The sequence below is a fragment of the Genypterus blacodes genome, unplaced genomic scaffold (assembly GCF_046128005.1).
Source record: "Genypterus blacodes isolate CSIRO-AG114 ecotype Tasmania unplaced genomic scaffold, CSIRO-AGI_Gbla_v1 ptg000003l_1, whole genome shotgun sequence".
In the NCBI taxonomy this organism is placed as follows: domain Eukaryota; kingdom Metazoa; phylum Chordata; class Actinopteri; order Ophidiiformes; family Ophidiidae; genus Genypterus; species Genypterus blacodes.
In genome coordinates, this window is record NW_027466817.1 from 9,900,001 (window position 1) to 9,920,000 (window position 20,000).

At 46.5% G+C, this 20,000-nt stretch overlaps 1 protein-coding gene across 1 annotated transcript in view; it reads left to right on the forward strand.

Moving 5' to 3' along the window:
- The first annotated feature begins 8,395 nt into the window (after window positions 1-8,395).
- The window catches only part of npas1 (neuronal PAS domain protein 1), a 24,028-nt gene continuing 12,423 nt past the window's right edge, over window positions 8,396-20,000 (forward strand). Inside the window, exons 1-3 of the mRNA XM_076141361.1 lie at window positions 8,396-8,490; window positions 10,983-11,221; window positions 19,194-19,261. Coding sequence (XP_075997476.1) covers window positions 8,396-8,490; window positions 10,983-11,221; window positions 19,194-19,261 — 402 coding nt within the window. The remainder of the gene's footprint in view (window positions 8,491-10,982; window positions 11,222-19,193; window positions 19,262-20,000) is intronic.

The window sequence follows — 20,000 nt, forward strand, 5'->3', positions numbered from 1 at the left end:
TGTGGCTCCTTACATAACCCCCGCTGTCATTCACACGCCGGCCTGAAGGGATCACACACACACACAGACACACACACACACACACACATATGCTGCCTAAGCACGAACACAACACATTTCTGGGCAGGATGTCAGAGCAGGTGTGTAAAGGACTCAAAGCTTCTTCCTCGTTGTTTTATTTCCTGTCTCGTTCTCTTGGTTTTTTTGCCGTAACGTAGGAGTGACATCATCAAGAAAAGCTCCCGGCTGAGCGTTGGCGTCCGCTGACACACCAACACAACTCTGGCCTGAACTCTGACATTTGCACCGTGCTAATTGGTGTGTGTGTGTGCATGTGTGTGTGTGTGTGACCCGTGCGCTGTGCTTTGGCCTTTGGTTATCTGCAGGTCGGCGCTGATGTGGTCGCTGCCTGCCGGAGTGGATTTACTGTCTTCAGTGTTGTAGGGAGCTGCAGTGGCTCTGCGCTCACAGCTACACGCGTGTGTCGTACGCAAGATAAACTTTGTCGTATTTACACAGGAATCGCAGAGTGAAAGAGTTTCTTCTTCTTTGTCTTCATCACGTTTGTGTCGGTGGATTATGTATTTTGGGGCGTTTCTCATGTATGACTGCAAAAATTACGTGAGGAGGGAGCGAAGATTCAATCAAACACACGTTAGAACCAGTATATCGGCGCTGCGGGAAAGGAAACTGAGGATGTGTCTGAAACGGTGAGAAAAGCTGAGAGAGAGAGAGAGAGAGAGAGAGAGAGAGAGAGAGGGAGGGAGAGGGGGAGAGAGAGAGAGAGAGAGGGAGGGAGAGACGGGGGGGGCAGAGATCAGATGAGTCATCGTGATAGATCGCGGCAAAGATGCAACAGCAACAACATGTCATTAAATCAAATCAGATGCATTTCATATTCAACATCTGATGGAACATTGCGGCGACACAATTTTGACGCCCTGGCCTGCGTGCTTGTGGCGGGTTTAGAACTTTGATACTAGAATACTGTGATTGCTGCTCAGGCATGTAAACGTCACAGTCGACATGAGCTTAAATCCTTAATTTGCAGATCCAGATTTGATAAGGGACAGTTTCATCAATGTGTGACTTCTGACAGGCCAACGGTTTAGTGTGTCAGATGTATTTCCTTGTAAACAGGAAGTACCTAAATGTGCTACGAGAAATTCAAGTCTGTTAGATTCATCGTACGGTTCTTTGCGTCGCCGGCTCTTAACGCAGCTCGGGCCATGTGTGCTGTACGGCGTTTCCTCCCCGGAGCGCTCAGGGTGGATTGTAATTATGACCGGCACGGATTGGATTGCGGTCGCGCCCCGCCTGCGAGGAGTGGACATCAAAGCTCGCTCGCCAAAGCCACCCGGTGTAATAAAAGAAGAGGAGGAGGAGAGATATTGATCAGCACGGGCGAACATTAGCAAATCTCTTTCTCTCTCCTTTCTCTGTCCTCCCTCATCTTCATCAGCTCATCATTTCTCTCCCTCTTTCTGATTTCTCCTCCACCTCTATGTCTCACTCTGTCCATCCCCCACTTCTCTCTATCTCTCTCTCCCTCTCTCCCCCTAATCATTTATTTATCACCGATCCCTATATTCCGTATTCTTCCAGTTTAGGGACCGTCCACACTCGCGTGGGCCATTATTGCCCCCCTGCACACCCACCCTGCCTTTACGCCCCTCCCTTACCCTCCTCCTCTTCCTCCTCATCATCGCCGCGATGTACCTGGGGGCGGGCGGGGTCACTCCGGTCCAATCTAACGCCGTATTGATTCCATTAGATAATTAATGACCCAGGCAGGGGCCAAGGGAGGAGCAAAGAAGGTGGGGGGGTGTGGGGGGGATGATGGGAGAGGCGATGGTGCTGGGTTGGGGGGTGGGGATGGGAGGGTGGACACCGAGGCCCTTGAGAGTTGGAGAGAACCTTGGGTCGGGAATGATCTGGAGTTATCAAGGTCAACCGCAGCTGAGGCTCCGATACGGAAGCAGAATGCCGAGCGTGGCGGAATATAGAATGCTGAGGTGGAGGGAGAGAGAGAGAGAGAGAGAGAGAGAGAGGGCGAGTGAGGGAGAGAGAGCGAAAGAGAGAGAGAGAGAGAGATCTACACGTCCAGCGGCTCTCGATTGATCAGCGCTTGAAAAATTGTACATTAACGAGTCTTCTGACTTCCAAATGTTGAAGTCCGACCCGGGCCGTAATGCATGATAAGTAGTTTTCAGCCCTCCAACCAGAATACCAAGCTTCATCTCCGCGGACGCTCCAGACGCTCATTTACAACTACTCAACAACATGAAAGGCAAGTCAGAAAACTAGCACCATCAAATATTCACCTCACGTTACTCCCAACTATGTTTTCTACATCTTCCACGATATTGAGCGTTCATCTGGTTTTTAGGGAAAAAAACCCCCACCAGATTATTCACAGGAATATCTTTGCTCTGCGTTTTCTCTTGACCTCCGATTTTACCTTTTGCGTTTGAGATAATTAAAGGAGAGAGGCGAGGGAACGAGGCAGAATGAAGTTCTCGCAGAGCTTTTATTCGAGTCACAAAATGAGCGGAATGAAAGCCGAGCGCCGCGTCACTGTCGGCCAAAACCTTTGATTGTCAAATGTCAACTTAAATAAGTTTTGGTGAAAAATGTTCTTTATTCTCCTAGTATCAAGGGAAAGAAACATTTTGAAGTTTTTTATTTTATTCTATCATTTTCTCTGTGTTCTGTTCTATTCATTCGGTTTCCTCCGTGTATCCGCTGAAGCTGAATGCAAAGTAGCTTGTATGTTTCTCTCCTCTCCCCGTCCACGTTCTTCGGTTTTCCCGTGGACAGATGGGATGTATGATCTCTCTGGCATTTTCCAGGTCAGGTGTTGTCGCCTCCCGCCTGGACCTGCCTGGAAACCCCCGCCCTAACTTCTGACAGGCCAAGTGGCGTCCAGGGTGAGGATCAGCTCGATCCTTTCACCACAAAGAAGGTCCGAACTCCTCACCCACAACACTAAACTCGGTTCTGGCTTGGTGTCGATACAGATTCTAACCACACGCTAAACAATCGAGAGCGTTGCCTTCAGACTCAGCTCGCGGTTCACCACGACAGTTCGACAGGGCGTCCGCATCACCGTAGAAACCCGACTGATCTGCTGGCCGATCTCCCGCTCCACCCTGCCCTCGCTCGTGAACGCCATCCCAAGATACTTGAACTCCTTCCCTATTCTCTTCCATTCTTCTTTGTTACATGCGTTACATCCGTGTCCTTCACCTTCGCGTGATCACAGTGTGCACATGTTGTCTCTGGGGGGCTATGTGAGCTCCTCTTCCTCCACATTCATAGTCTTGGCCCGGCTCCGTATTGGACCCCGGGGGCTGAGGAGATGAGGCATAAAACAACCGTGTCTCAGCCTAGGGGAGCTGGTGGCATGGCGGCGGAGCTATTGTCTGTCTGCGTGCTGTTTGACTTAAATGTGTTCATTTGCCTGATGCCCCCGACTCCCCGCAGGGAGGGGCGGCGAAGGGAGAGGAGGGGCACGCTAACGAACCTCTGACAGCTGGAGGCCCTAATTAAACGTCCCCGATGAAAATAAACAGAGCGCGAGCCAAGCGAACAGCCCGACGACGAAAAGCAAACAGCGGCCGCGAGCACTCGCCGCATTGCTCTCCTCTCTGAGATCAAGCCAGGAGAGGAGGAGGCTCTGTAGGGTCAGGGTGTCAAACACACACACACACACACACACACACACATATGCACATTGGCATTCACACACACACACAGACACACACATATTTACACACATGCAGCACTCATCACATGAATATGGATCATTGCACCTGCAGTCGCACTTGATTCCTGTTAATCTCTGCTCTTTCTACGCTTACGTGCTTTTTAAAACTGTAATTATGCTGTAGTTCAAAAAAATGCGAAACGGTTTCAGCATTAGTCGACAACAAAGCTTACTTGTGGTTCAGGTAAATGACGACTGCATCTCCTGCCTCATTTCTGCAATTTATGTATTTCTTCAAACATGTAAACACCAGAATGTGAGTTACTCTGACTAACAGACCTGAATGATGTGATTGTATGCAGTCTTTTGCAGTCCTTTTAAACTTCGTAGTCGGAGTTGACGCAGTGGAAGGTGGAGTCCTCTGCCATAGAGAGGGGATGGTTGTGTGTGTGTGTGTTTGTGTGTTTAGCTTTCTCAATGCAATCAATCATATAAAAAGGTGAACACTTCTTACAAATATATTCACCGTTGCCTCAGAAAGTGTTTCCTTCAACCTCTGACCCTGACACCTCTGTATTTTTTCATGGATCTCTATCCTAAAGTAACTTCCGGGTGCCTTCTCACATCAGTCTGCAGCCTGTGTGAGAAGCTGAGAGAATGTTGCAGACATATACACATGCAGGGTGATGAAAATGTATATGCATCTTTAAATTTATACACGTCTGCAAGTAACCATAGCAACCGAGTGTCGTTAAAGAGCTGAGCAGTGTCAGTTTGTATCGTTCACCTTTGTGTCTGGATGACATTCAGCCGGTGGTGCTTGCGAGCTAGCCACGGCATTAGCAGTCAAAGTGGCGGGGTCCATTTGGGCGAGTGCATTAATGGGCCGGCCCAACCTGCGACAAGGTTATGAGGCTGATTGAATAATTACTGTGGAGGCCCCCCCGTCCATTACGGCCCTGTGTCAGTTCAGATAGAGGGAGGCGGACGGCGAGATGGAGAGATAGCTACAGACGGCAAGATGGAGGGAGAGATTAGATAAGGACAGATAGGGTCAATTAAGAGATAAACATACAGGTACGGGAGTGTGTGTGTGTGTGTGTATGTGTGAGCGTATGTGTGTGTGTTGTGTGTTGTATGTGTCTCCCGGTGAGCTGGCCGTCCTACTGTACGCAGCCTAATCTGGCATGTGGTGCATTTATCCAGGCAAGATAGAGAAGGTGACAAAGGTGAAGTTGTTAGCTGGAGGTAAGGACAGCGGCGTCCTGGCCTCTGCCCCTTCCTGTCCTCTCCCACCCAGACTCCAGGAAAACCAGGATGTCAATGCTGCAGGCTGCAAGCTGGAAGGAAGAAGTAGTTAGCATTTTACCATCGTCACATGAAGCCGTGATTGTAAAGCATTTTGTTTTGTGCTAAAGCTAAATTTAATGCCAAGCCGGCGTCTTCAGATTGATCCAGTCTGGAGAGCGTTGAAAACATTCTGCTAGTGTGGACGGAGGGCCTAAATAGATTTTTAAAAGCTGTGTTTTCAAATGTATCCTTGTTAGTGTGGATGAGGCTCTAATCCTAAACCTTGGAGAAAATATTCAGTCAGTAGAAATACACACAAACACAAGAACAAAGGAGGAGGACTCGATCACCAGCAACAGCTAGAGGAGAACAGGAGTGTCAATTAACAAAACTAATTAACAAAACAAACAAACAAACAGCTCGACTAAACAAGAAGAACGGCAGAGTCCAACTGCACCAGAAAACGAAAACACTTAAAACTCACAAAGAACGACAACAAACAGGAGTGGAACTCACATTGGGAACAAACAAGACAATCTGGCAAGGGGAGAAAAAAAAGGAGAACCGGCTGGTGTGTGTGTGTATGCACTGCATATACTCTGAGGTAGCTGAATCAGGTGTGTGGAGCTCAGGGCTGAGGAGCGTGGGCTCGCCGGCTGGAAGAGGGAAACAGGAACACGGGGGAGCAAGAAAAGGGAGCATGAACAGCGCTGAGACACGTTGAAGGCCTCTGCCTGGAGGCTGTAGAGAAACATGCAGACACATACACAGAGAAGATCCTCTGAGCTCATACCTAAATACAGTTCAAGTTAGTTAAATATACACCAGAGGAATTTTGCTAAGAAATGAAGGGTAAATGGATAAAACATCTAGCCACGCCTTAATCAGTATGTTTACATGAAGGAAATAAATACAAACAACACCGTAATTGGGTCCTCACACTGTCATATTATGTAAAGATCACAGTTGGTGTATTGCATGATCTGCTGGACTGAACTCATACTTAAGCTCAAGTGTATAGTTATGTACGTATACTTGCATTTCTGTCTCAATTGCAGAACAAGCAAGTTTAGAGTTTGCTGTGCATGTAAATGTAAATGTAGCTGGTGAACTGACGCTTTGAAGCTTAACGCTGCCCAATATACTACATTTCATGGTTTTCAGGAAATGTGTGTCGGTTCTAGTTTGCTAATGTTTCTGGAGCATTTCTGAGATGTTTCACATTCACTTACCAGGTCTGTAGTCCTTAGAATCGACCCATATGAATCGACTAATTCTTCAGGTTCACTTTCTGAACATATTTGTATTTAACTATTCATGCAATTCACAGCAAATCGCATGCAATTGAAATCTATCTTGCACCCCCTCATATCACACACACACAAACACATGCATCGCAGAGGGGGTGCAGGGCAGCCATTATACGGCGCCCGTGGAGCAGTGTTAGGGGTTCGGTGCCTTGCTCAAGGGCACCTCGGCAGTGCCCTGAAGGCAAACTGGCAACTCTCCAGCTGTCTGTCCACTTTCTTGGTCCATACGGGACTCGAACCGGCGACCCTCCGGTTCCCAAGCTGAATCCCCTATGGACTGAGCCACTGCCGCCCCACTTCCTGAACATATTTGTATCTAACTAATATATAAGAGCTTTCACATGTGTTCATGGATCCATAAGGGTCCATATAAAGACCAACAGACCTGTAAGAGAACCACAAACATCTCCGGTATACTCTGTACTTGGTTAGGATGTACATTTCCTCAAAATCCAGCAGTTTTGTGTTTTTTAACAGCGTGTTCAGAGAGCATAGGGGACCCAACCAAGTGAGGGTGAAATATTTGCCACAGCTCTCAGCGCTTCAGGTGTCACTTGTTTTCCACTAACAGCGTTTTGAGAATGACAGGTATGGAACATAAGGTGTTTGATGGGACTGTTTTCCTTTCATGTGAAACATGAGGTTGAATGAATTTAAAACTAAGTCTTCTTCTTCTCTTTTCTGTATTCCTTTTAGTCCAGCGTGAGCTTTGATAACACGGATGCGTAGATAAAACGCTCAAGCGCTGTGCGATTAAAGGAGAAATCACAGGGTGTGCATCCATACCGCCTCTGACTGAGGTGTGTGTATGGCCGACTCCGGCTGGAGTCTGACCAGGGCATGAATGTACACCTTCCCTCCGCCGCTTTAATGGAGAAGAAGAACCCTAAAGGCGAGCGGATGACCCAATCTCCCCTCTAATAAATATTCTCTCTGTGCTGAATCCGTCTTTGACTGAGCTGAAAACTGTCCAAGCAGGCGGGTTTTTTGCGAAACCGTATTTGCTGAACCTGCCCTGCTTCTGCTGACCCCTCTTAGCCGAGGTCAGCGCCGGCATGCTCAGACTCGAGACATAATCCATTTTCTACTGCTACCGCAAAGCTCCGCTGAGTTGATTGTGCTGACCGAGAGAGGCGTGTGGGGGTGGGAGGATGGAGCGAGAGAGGGAGAGGGAGAGAGACAGAGAAAGAGAGAGAGGGGGCATCTCAGGCCCAAGGGCACGACATTATGGCGCTCGGGGCCACGTGAGCCCTTTAAATGTCAACACAGCTCAGAGGGGAGAGAAATGGATGAGGACCCTGGACAAGGAAGAATATTGGCAACTTCTTCTAGAGGGAGCTGAAGATGTCGTAGAGGAGTGTGTGTGTGTGTTTGTATGTGTGTGTGTGTGTGTGTCAGTTGCGCCTTTTGAGATGTGCGCCTTAGACTCCAGTCAAGTTCGAGTGGGCGAATTCTCTCTGAGGGACGAGTGGAGATCTGTAACTTCCTGCTAATTGTTACTTTAAAGGAGCCTCAGTGTTTTGTCTCATGTCTATGAGCAGCAGCCGACCTTCAAGTGGGAAAGAACGCACAGAATCACTCTAGCCCTCTCTTCTCTCTTTCCTTCTTTCTTTCTGTAGGAGTTATATCAGGCGTAATTGTACCAATATTTTAAAATAGTTGGAAGATGCCAGAAACTCTTTTTTTGGTAAATGGAAAATGGGTGTGGCCTAGATGGATGGTGGGTGATAGACCCAAGAAAGGGGAACTACAGGCCAAAACATAGAAGTGGTCATTACAGCGCCAATATCAGGCTGATCAGCACCAACGTTTCATGGATTCTTCCCCGGATCCCATCCAACCTGCTTGCCAAGTTCGGCGAATCTCAGTTCATAACTTTTGCGGTAATCCTGCAGACAAACTAAAACACGACCACAAGCACTTGACAAAGAAACCAAAATCAAGACCTCTTCACGCTGTAAACTATATTTTTGTTGTGACTAATCTTGAATCATGTACTTTGTTCTCCAGGTCAGATTCTGTCACCTCGTCAGCCAATCGGAGCCTTCGTTAACAGCGGCGGCGGCAGTGCGTCATTGGAAGAAGGATGGCGACCATGCCGTTTGTCAGCGAGGGGAAGTGTGTGAGCGTGGAGTGGGATTTCCTACAAGGGCTCCTGGCCAAACCTCCCACGTTGCCCTGGTGAGAAGGAAGACACACATACATACATACATACATACACACACACACACACACACACACACACATGCACACGAAGGCTGATGCTATATAAGCCTGGGTGCATGGCCGTGAATTAATCTTGGCAAGGTGAAATCCTTGCAATAACGCTCTTATACGCAGTGGCAGGTTGAAGAAGAATTTGCGATGAATGGAACACACACGCAGCAGCAGAGTTTATTCCCTCCGCCACTCGCCTGCCAGCCTGTCACAGCTGTGAATCCGCTCCCCTTAGTGGGAGATTAAGTAAATTTGGCCGGAATTATTAATGGGCAGTCATTTACGGGCGGATATAAAAACTAAGCAGAATCAATGTGTGTGTATTGATTGTTCTTGGTGGCTGGGGTCGAGGCAGTATAATAATGAGATGTTACAGAGGCTACACACACACACTCACACACACACACTTGCATTGTTTACACACCTTACAGAACAGCAGGGAGAAATCCAATAGCTCCTCTGTGTATTCTAAAAGGATGAAATTTATATCCACCAGGGGGCAGATCAGAGCCCAATCAACCTGGGGAACTTCCGATTTCGCACAACACCACATGTCTCAGCATTCGCTTATTTAAAAGCTAGTATGTTAAGTCCTTCACGTAAAACACACACACATTGTGTTTAGATAATGGAGCTCTCTGTAATGTAAAATTCTGATCCATTATTTTAGTACTGACTATTGGACTAGCTGCTAGTTAATAGCATTCAATTCTTGATACCTGACAAGAAAACGTGCAAGGTTTTTATACTAAAAAGCAACAAGGCTTCAACATAAACATCAAGAAAGACGTCCCAGTCACGTTTCACAATCAATGTAAACGTACTATTCTATTTTAAATCTAAACTGCTAGGCTGCTGCTATGTCGCCAGCTTGACTCTGCTGTCATTGTTTATGTAGCAGCACAGTTGCTAGGCTAGCTCAGTGTAATGGTAATGGGACTTTTTCTCTCAGTGGAAGCTTTCAGAATATTTGCTATATATTAACTGTAACATGTTTAGTTTTTGCTCTTTCTGCCTTAAAGGGAAAACTAGTCCTCAATTTTCCTCATCTAGCCCAATGTTTTATTTTCAGCTGAGAAAAAACCTTTTACATCTTTTCAACCATAATACTTCCCTGTGTTCTGGAAGTTCTCTTAGTTCTCACGCTCCAAACTGTTTTCAGATAGCAGTTACAGTTCTTGTGTGAGAGCCACTTGTTCAACATGTGGTTTCAGTCATTTTCTGCCCTAGCACTGACTCAGTTCTGTGTCTCTGCTTAATTGGCTGCACCTGTTGTTTATAAAGAATTGTCAGCTTCAAAGGATTTGCGCTTTAGCTGTCACTCAAACTGCTTGTAACTTCTTCATGCTTTGAGGTACAGAAAGCATTAGTCAGTCTTCAGCATTCGCCAAAACTTTTCAGCCATGGCAATCGCAGTGCATTTTCTTCAGGAAATGCATTTCTAGTATGAATTTAATGTACAGTTCGAAATGATTCATATACTTGGTGAGTCGCCACACATTAAGCGTGATAACGTGTTGTGACTATCATAGAATAAATCACAACAACAACAATGCGTGTCCACATATCAATCGATAATACGACCTTAAGGTTAATAAGGTTACACATCAGGGATAACAATATAATATCCCTTACGTTGTTTCTCGTTCTTTTGTTCACACAGGCACACACACACACACACACACACACACACACACACACACACATTGCTGGTGGTCTTTCTTACAATGAGAATCACAACACCGACACAGGAGAAACGCTGGTTCTTCTGTCACCTCTACCTCCTTCTCCCTCACACACATACACACACACATAGACACACGTGTACGCGCTCACACACACACACACACTTTATTCATGCGCAGCACCGACACAAATTGTGAAGTGGCTGTGACAACATAATTCCACCACTCAGGCCCCATTGAGGAGAGTCAATACCCAATCAGAGAGACAGGCTACCTGAGCCCCGGCCCCCCTCTGTCACGCCGCCCCTCCCTCTCCTATTGATCCCTCAATCACGGCTGCGGCTCGCCAGCCCGGGACGAGCAAGGGGGAGAGATTGTGTGTGAGTGTGTGAGTGTGTGTGTGTTATGGATTTTGGAGCAAATGGCATTATTAGGCCTCTGCTCTGCGAGATAGAAAAAGGTAGTTTGACTGTAATTACCGGGCCAATCTGCAAGCGATGGATCAGAGTAGAATGGAGATTGTTTCAGTTGAATTGCAGGAGCCGTTACCATTATATGTTTTTATGAAATGAGTTTTCTTGGATTGATGCCCTGGTGGTTCATATGAAAGCATAAATCAATCAACAGGTGGTCAGTAAATGGCCTTTATGAGACACTGTGAGCGCTTTCACTCCTCCCTGATTTCATCTGTTTTATCCATTTCTTCCACCTCTTCTTCCCTGCACCTTCCTCCCTTTGTCTTCATCAATCATCAAACTGTCCACCACTCAGCCTGCAGAACCTGCGCAAGGAGAAGTCCCGTAATGCTGCCCGCTCGCGCCGCGGGAAGGAGAACTTTGAGTTCTTCGAGCTGGCCAAGATGCTGCCTCTGCCCGGCGCCATCACCAGCCAGCTGGACAAAGCCTCCGTCATCCGGCTCACCATCAGCTACCTGCACATGCGCACCTTCGCCAACCAAGGGGACCCGCCCTGGTGCCCTCTGCTGGAGGGAGACAGCAACTGCAGCAAATGTGAGTGAAAGAGAATCAACCACAAAGAAAGATGCAGAAATTACAGTTTTAAGGATTTAAGTTCAATTTTAAGAAGTTGAGTATTTGTTTTTCTTTTGAGTCATGTGGGGTTTCCAACGTATTAGTGTTGCAGCCCTGGAGGCAGGCAGACACAGAAGATTTCCCCTCAGCTCGTGTGTCTTCTGTGTGAAATAAATGATCTATAATGCTTAAAGTGAACGAAAAGCGATAGCTAAGTTAAACCTTTTGGACCTCAAAATATTCTTTTCATATCAAAGTACAGTATATCAGTGAATGTCTATGTCAGATTGGTAAAGCTTTAAGATGGAATCAAAACCTTCTGTGTGTGTGCCTGTGGATCACTTCACTCATGTTATCGCCTCTCTTATTTGGTGAATGTGTTTCCATGAGTTTTACTGCATTTTTTTTATCCCTCCAGAAAAAAGGTATCCACCTCCAGTGAGCGTGCAACCCCGTTTCCAGGTGTTTAAAAATGTATTCACTATTTATTGTAGGCATGGAAACACTTCAGTTAGTTTACCACAGTAGTGAGGCAAATGTCATTGATTGGACACAACGTGTATGCATGACAGTAACTTATATACTATGGAAAATTATTTCCTCGACACACTTCTGGCACAGATGTGGGGGCAGAAGGGGGCGGGGCCTATAGTCCAGACTCCTTTTCACTATTTTTGTCAAGACTTTAAACTGTGCATTAGATCAAAAGTGAGAGTCATTGAATGTTAAGTGAGCTGCTTTTGTAGAAACCTTTGATATATTTTCTGGTGTGTGGTTACACACACACACAATCAATCACAATGCACAGCAGTGCTGTAATCTGCCCACACAAACACACACACACAGCATGAGACGCCACACGCCATGAAAATTATCCTCTATTAGTGACCATAATTACTTCTGCAATCCACGTGTTCGCTCACATGTCTGTATACATACATGTGCATGCAATCCTACACATTTTGCACACACACACACATACTCCCTTGCCCCCCTTCCTTCAGCCTCCCCCGCTGGTGAAGAAGAACGTATGCGTTTTTATACTTTGTGTGTGTGTGTGTGTGTGTGTGTGTGTGTGTGTGTGTGTGTGTGTGTGTGTGTCTGTGTGTGTGTGTGTGTGTGTGTGTGTGTGTGTGTGTGTGTGTGTGTGTGTAAGAAAGAGAGAAATGGATGAAACACAAAGAGGGAGGAAACTATTGGCTAGATTTGTAATTACAGAAATTAACTATATAACGAGGACGGTGTAATTATACAGCCTGTCTAATTGCAGAGGGGAAACGATGCAACTACAATTAAGGGTGTGTGTGTGTGTGTGTGTGTGTGTGTGAGAGAGAGAGAGAGAGAGAGAGAGTATTTGTTTTCGTTATTGGTTCTTTCTGCCTAATTTGAGGAAATATGAGAAAAACATTAATAGCATTGTGTTGTGTGTGTGCATGCGTGTGTGTGCATGTGATTGTGTGTGTGTGTGTGTGTGTGTTGCAGCAATATGTGTTTCTGATAAGACCTAATAGGTTGAACGGTATAATAGGCTTTTGACTGTTTACTGTGTCATATCACGATAAACCAAACATCAGAAAAAAATGAATGGAGTCCTAATGCACACACACACACACACACACACCCACGTCTGATCTGTAGAATCAAGGATATAAATTATATATATTTAATATGAGGGGGTCGATCATCACGCGTATGGGCCTGTACAGTGTGCTCACACACACAGGCTCACACACACAGGCTCGCACAAACAGGCTCACACACACAGGCTTGCATACACAGACTCACACACACTGGCACACACACATTGGCTCACACATAGGGGCGCTGGCCTTGGCGCTCTGCAGGCGGTGCTTCATGCTGCAGGTTTTCCCTCGGCCTTGACTGAAAAGTGGTGTTTGTTTAATACAGCTGTGTGTGTGTGTGTTTGTGTGTGTGTGTGAAGAGCTGCACCGACCTGTGTGTGAACTGGAACTGTATGTATAAATATTAATTTTATCTGCTCGTTTTAAGTAAAGGGAAAGTCGTTTCACAAAACCTCAAAACTAAATATTTTCTTACGTTTAACAATAACTTGGTTAGATTGGTATTTTTATCTTCACAGTGATGAAGCCTTCTTCCCCTTCCTCCAAACTCTGCAGCTTCTCTTATTTGATCATTTCACCAGTTTACGCTTCTGCAATTCACTATGAACTCCTGGTACACAAGTAAACAATCAGACTGAACTTTATACTGATGAAGGTGCAGAAAAGATTTCTCAAAATGTTTTTTACTTTTCAGCTTATTTGCTTAAAGAACAAAATAGCAAAAGATAATTTATTTTGCTACTTGAAGCTGCTTCCATGTAGTTAGCTACTTTTTGTCAGAATAAGATCTTTATTGGCCAATTGAACTTCTTGAAATCACGAGTAGCTTGATGCTTGAGAAGCTACAAATCCAAAGTAGCTTGCCAAAATGCTGCGCATGTAGACTGATGTAAGCAGAAATTGAACAGAACCTAGCAGACGCTTGCGTGCCGCCGGACGTCATCTACGAATGTAAACTGCAGCTGTAAACGTATAGAACCCTGCAGTAACTCGCTGAAAGTGTGAGCCGCTCGCCAAAAACAATATGCAGTCAAATCTGCGGAGGATATTAGCTTCTGAATTTTATTAGTGATTTTAATATTAGCTGCACGCCGTCCTTTAGCTTTCCCTCCATCAGATCAGATGGACGCTAACGATTAGCGTGATTAATCTCAGGATCCGATAGCGGGAATGTTTTATTAAATGTCTGGAAATTGGTGGAAGCCAGTCGCACCGTCTCAGCGGGGCCGCGGCGGCAGCAAACGCCATGCTAATTTGGACATCAGTTTGAACAAGTCTACCCACAATGCACTGGCAGGGTTTTAAGTGTGATGCATGGCTTTAATTCCGTTAGTGGAATGTGGTCAGGGATCCAGCTGAGAGGAGGAGGATAGAGGAGGAAGGGCTGAAGAGAGAAAGGGACAAATGTAGGAATAAATAAAGAGGGGAGGAAGGAGTGTGAGGAGAGAGTGGAATTACTGTGGCAACCTCCTCCTCCTCCTCCTCCTCCTCCTCCCTCGGTTGCATTCCTCCACACAGCCTCTTGTCCGAGTGCTTTGGATGGACGAGGGGCAGCAGAGAGGGGAGGAAGGTGGAGGGGAAGGAGGAGGAGGAGGAGGATGGAGTGCAGGGGAGGGGCGGTGTGGCTTTTGTCTGCTTCCCACGTTTCAAAGCCAGTCTTGAAAAATGAATAGACAGAGGAAAATCAATTGCATGACCTTCACAGAGAGAGAGAGAGAGAGAGGGAAAGAGAGAAGGAGAGAGAGAGGAGGAGGAGAGGGACAAATTATGGAAGGAAGGAGCAAACGAAAAGGAAAGGCTGAAGGCAGGAAAGTAAAATGACCCAGAGATGTTCATTCCCATTCGGTGTGTTCATGGCTGTGTGTGTGTGTGTGTGTGTGTACCTATTTGCACAGCATATTCAAGGACTAAACCCTTTTATTTGAGATCATTTATATTTCAGGACCTCTCTCTATATCGAGTCAATTCACCTTTGGTTTTGTCTTCTTCCTTTGTGAATGTTTAGGTTCTGTTTCAGCGACCAAAGTTTCCTCTGAACTCTGTTTATACTGAGTTAGATATAACGATTTATGCCGGTGACCTCATGGTCCCGGGCCATCTGATCTGCCCTACTTCTCGAATTTCTGTACGTCACTTTTTCGTCACAAAGTTTCTGTCGCTTTGTGTTGTGGCTCATTTTGTTAGTTTCCGCGTTGAAATGCGTCCAGCCGATTCTGCTGGTTGTTTCATAATGACATCAGCGTTCCTTTTTCCACATCGGTATGGTTTTGGGGATAGACAAATTGGAATAGGAACTATTTGTTTGCCAGCAGAATTGGCATTTTATAGACTAAACGAATAAAGGCTTGATCATAAAAACTTGAACCAATAACAAAAAGCCTTAAATTTGATACTTCAAGTCTTATTTTCTAGCCTTTTCGCAGCCTTGTTCTCTACCTTTAACTCCCCAAATCTTCTTTATCGTTTTTGCTCCGAATAAGTTCAGACGACACAACCCTTACAAATGTGTAAACTTTGAGCGTTCTGAGGTTCTCCTTACTTCGGATATTGTGACTGCCGGCCTTTTTGTCAAGCCGCAGGTGTGGACAGGAATCACACTACAAGTCTGCTAGGTACAGTAGGATGACAACTGTGTGACGGCAGTGAGGCCCTGCTGGAGTGTTTTACTGTCTGTGTTGCTGAGGTCAAACACACCTCTCTGTTACTCTGTTAATCTGCCTCACGCCGCTGACATTGACTTTCACTCTGCCTCCACTCTAGCTCTCTCTCTCTCTCTCTCTCTCTTTCCCTCTCTTGTTGCCTCGTTCTCCCGCCCCTCACCTCTCTCCTCTGCCACGCTCATGTCTGCCTCCCCTCTAATTCACAGCGTTTAAAGCAGCTGGGGCTTTTAAGGGAACTTAATTGCACTCAAATTACGTTCGACCGCAAAAGGAGCGAGGGAGGCGAGAGAGAGAGAGAGAGAGAGAGACAGAGGAAGAGATGGAGAGATGGATGTCAGAGCGAGAAGATAATTGTGCCAGAGAAGGGACGGCGCGATTAGGGTCACTCACTCTCCCGAGCGGCAGAAACGTCACGGCGGACGGTAGTAAACAACTTGGCAGGTGATCAGACTCCTGTTTTGAAGCAGCGGCTGGGAGACGAAGTTGAGAGACAAAGGAGGCGGAGGGGCGGCTGAAGAAGAAGTCTGTTATCTGTTTGGTTCCTATGGCAACATCCTAACCTGGTTAAAAAAGGTTGACACTGTGGGGGAGGAGAGGTAGACGGCGCGTGTGTGCGTGTGTGTGTGTGTAGTCCCATTGCTGGTGGACTTAACTGAGACTAAATTATGTATTAGACAGACGTATAATGAAAATCATTCAAATGAAATTTCTGTCTTTTCTTCTGCTGGAGCGCTGGGGAGACCCCGAGAATTGACCTGCGAGTCAGACTATAATTAACGTGTCCGATCGCCCGCCGTCCCATTCTGTCTCCCGCTCCTGCAATGAAATTAAACCTCGACGCCGCTCTTAGGAAGCTAATGAAATGGGAATGTGACAGAAAGCGGCTATCAAAGGTTCCACGTGCACACACACACATACACACACAACGTGTACAGAAACACCACACAGGTACACAAGGAGACACTGGTCTGCTGGGTGTCAACTGAGTACCGTTTAAAGTATTTCCTGGTTTTCCAAATGGGCAACAACAAATAGCCAGATTAGGATGAGTGACAGATGAGTGATTATAGGATTGTAAAATCAATTCATTAAATTTGTAATCATGGTATAATCGTACAATCTCCTCCTCGTATGCCGATTTTGCAATTCCTTCCTTCAATTGCAGTGTAACAAATCGGAAATCAGTATTTTCTGCAGCCTCATTATAAATTCACTTACAATTGATGGTTTTAATCCACAGAAATTTAAGTTTTTAATATTTTATAGCACAAACAGCGTCATGCAGTGCTGTGCACACACTCGCGCGCACACACACACACACACACGCACACACACGCATACATGGAAGTAGGCGTTCACAGCACCACTACAGAAGGATCTTTGTTCTTAGAGTGAGATACCAACACCGCTTTGAGACTCTCACTCACACACACACACACACACACACACACACACACACACACACACACACACACACACACACCAGGTCCAGTGATTTGGTTTCCTGGCCGCCCCATTGTACTGTGGCAGCCTTTAATAAATGCTCCTCTGTGTATTTGTGTGTGTGTTTGTGTGTGTTGGTGTGTGTGTGTGTGTGTAGACTCATCCGTCAGCCCCCCCCCCCCCCCCCCCCCCCCCCCCCCCCCAACCCCCAGGTGTCACATCTAGCATTTCCTTTGCCCCTCTGACACTACTCAGCAGTACTGATCACTACACTCACACTCACACACACACAAACACACACAAACACACACACCACCACTTCTGCTTCTCCAGGAATGTGGGGCACTAAGTTCAGGTCATACACACACTCCATGTATTTCTCTTCAATTGTGAATATAGTGAGCAAAGAAACATGACTGTGTGTGAGCGTGGGTGTTTGCTTGTGTGTGCGTGTGTGTGCGTGTGTGTGTGTGTGTGTATATTCTTCTTTACATCGCAAAATCCCCCCCCCACTCATCCCCAGTGCTCCAGCTCCTACAGATCCTTCCCACTGGGGAGCCTGATGAGAGCGAGCGAGCGAGAGAGAGAGAGAGAGAGAGAGAGAGAGAGAGAGAGGGCGAGGTGGTCCCCCCATCCCCCCTGCAGTCACTGGCTGGGCTGAAGGGTCCCAGTCTCAGACCCCCTTTCATGGCCCTGAATGGACTCGCCTTATTTATATTCACACTCTGTCACACGAGGGGGGGGGGAGAGGGGGACCCCAATCACACACACACACACACAAACACACACACACACACACACACACACACAATGCCACTGTGGCTTTGTCCTGCAACTCTGTATTTATGTGTGTGTGTGCACAGTTTGGTGTTGTTTAATCGGGGGGCTTGTTGCCTCAGTGTTGTTTCGTTATGTGCATGAGATTTCTTTGCTGTGTGTGTGTGTGTGTCTGTGTGTGTGTGTCCATAGCTCTAATGGAATGCCTCCCTCTCTTATTCACCAAGCCGACATCACAAGCAGGCAGCTGGGCAATATATATTCGTGTGTGTGTGTGTGTGTGTGTGTCCTGAACCTCCCTCTGTGTTCAGTTGTAACCCAGAGCAGCGCTTTCATTTTCCTGTCATAACGCGTATTGATTTCCCTCAGCCTCGCAGCAACACACACACACACACACATATCCGATGATCCTTAACGTCACATACACACACACACACACACACACAGACATATACACAAACGTAATTGCACAACACTGTGTTCTCTCTCTCTCACACACTCACAAACAGACGTAGATACACAAATTCAGAACACATACACACACACTTTGCGTACGCACTCAGTTTGTCTTTGCTGGATGGGAACATTGTGTTCAAAAGCAGCCCTGTTGGAATGAGATTAGTTCTCACACAGGTCAGTACTTTTACGCTCGCACACACTCGCAGGTGAGCACACGGCGTCACACACTCTTTCTGACGTAAAACAGTAAACGTGGCTGATTGCTAAATTAATCTTCCACGTCACCGCGGCCCCTCGTGGCGGCGTGATCGCTCTCGCCTTCCTCAGTGTTTTCTCATTTTCCTGCTGCCGCCCCCCGATCTTCTCACACACACACACACACACACACACACACCCTCTGCCTAACCACCTCCAACTCTATTTGTATTGTAATTGCCTCGGCAAACAGCAGCACTTTGGCACCGGAGCAGCTCTGATAGTGTTTGGGATGCATTAAGAGTGCTGAGGCAGAGGCTACCTACGTGCGTCTGCCTTTACGCGTGTGTGTGTACGTGTGTGTTTATACGTGTCTGGTGCTTCTCTGTGAGCATATTCATGAAAGGTACCGTCGGCTCTCACGTCACGTTACCACCTCTGGCCTTTTTGACGTCTGTTTGAGTGAGATGTGTCTCTCCTGCTCCTTTCCATGCATTTCCCTTCTCCTCGTCTTCCTCATCGTCTTCATTAAAGCATACGTCCACATGAGACATCATAGCTGCTTTCGTCTGACGCTCATTAAACTTTAACCAGAGATATGTGCTGTATGTTTGATTGAACTCTTCTTCTTCTTCCTCCATTAAACAAAACAAACCATAGAATTCAGTTTCTACTCTAAAGAAACACGGAACATGTTTCACACCACGGCCTCTTCGTCCTTTTCATACGGAAGGAACGGCTTTGAATATGGAGATTTGTCTGCGGTATTGATGATGATGATGATGATGATGATGATGATGATGTGCATCATCTCCTCTCTCTCTCTTTCTGCAGTGAGACGTTCTGCTCGTTCTCTGGCCAGCGACATGTTCGAGCTGCACCTCGGGGCTCACCTCCTCCAGGTAAACACCACACCCTCTCTCTCTCTCGCTCTCTCTCTCTCTCTCTCTCTCTCTCTCGACATTGGTAGTTGTGGCCTTAGAAAAGCCAGTTTGATCAGCTGTTTACATTCAATAACACACGCCAGCCGCCTCTCTCCCACACGTGGTTCAGTCAGGAAACGCTCACTCTAAAGTTCCCTTATAGACGCATGCAGGGGGTCAGGGGTCGGGACGTTTCAGGACCAGCGACCGGGACTCAATCATGAAGATCAGGCAGGTTTATTTCCCTCCCACCTGTATTCTGACAAAGATCGCTGCAGTCCAGACGTCTATAGCCCATATGTAGGAACAAGGTAGACATCCCATAAAGTGTGTGTACGTTCTCAGGTTTATGTAGACAGAATTTACTTACACGACAACATTTTCAGTACAATTCTTGCATATTGATGTATTGTTGTTGGTGGGTTTCCAGAACAGTCTACACATTATTGGAAGAAATGTCTGGAAACTGAACAGGAAGCTTAACTTCTGTCTGTGTGCTGTAGAAGAAACAACAACATGGATCCATAAGAGTCGGATCAAAGACCTGCAGACCTGGAAGAGAAGCACAAACGTCTACACAGTGATACAACTTGATACAATTAAAGCAAAACTCCGAGCACACACAGATTCTCCCAGAACTCAGGTTCTTGGACCGGTATCTGCCGACAGATGAACGGCGCCCGAAGGGGAATCAGGAGGAGCCAGGATGAGGAGACAA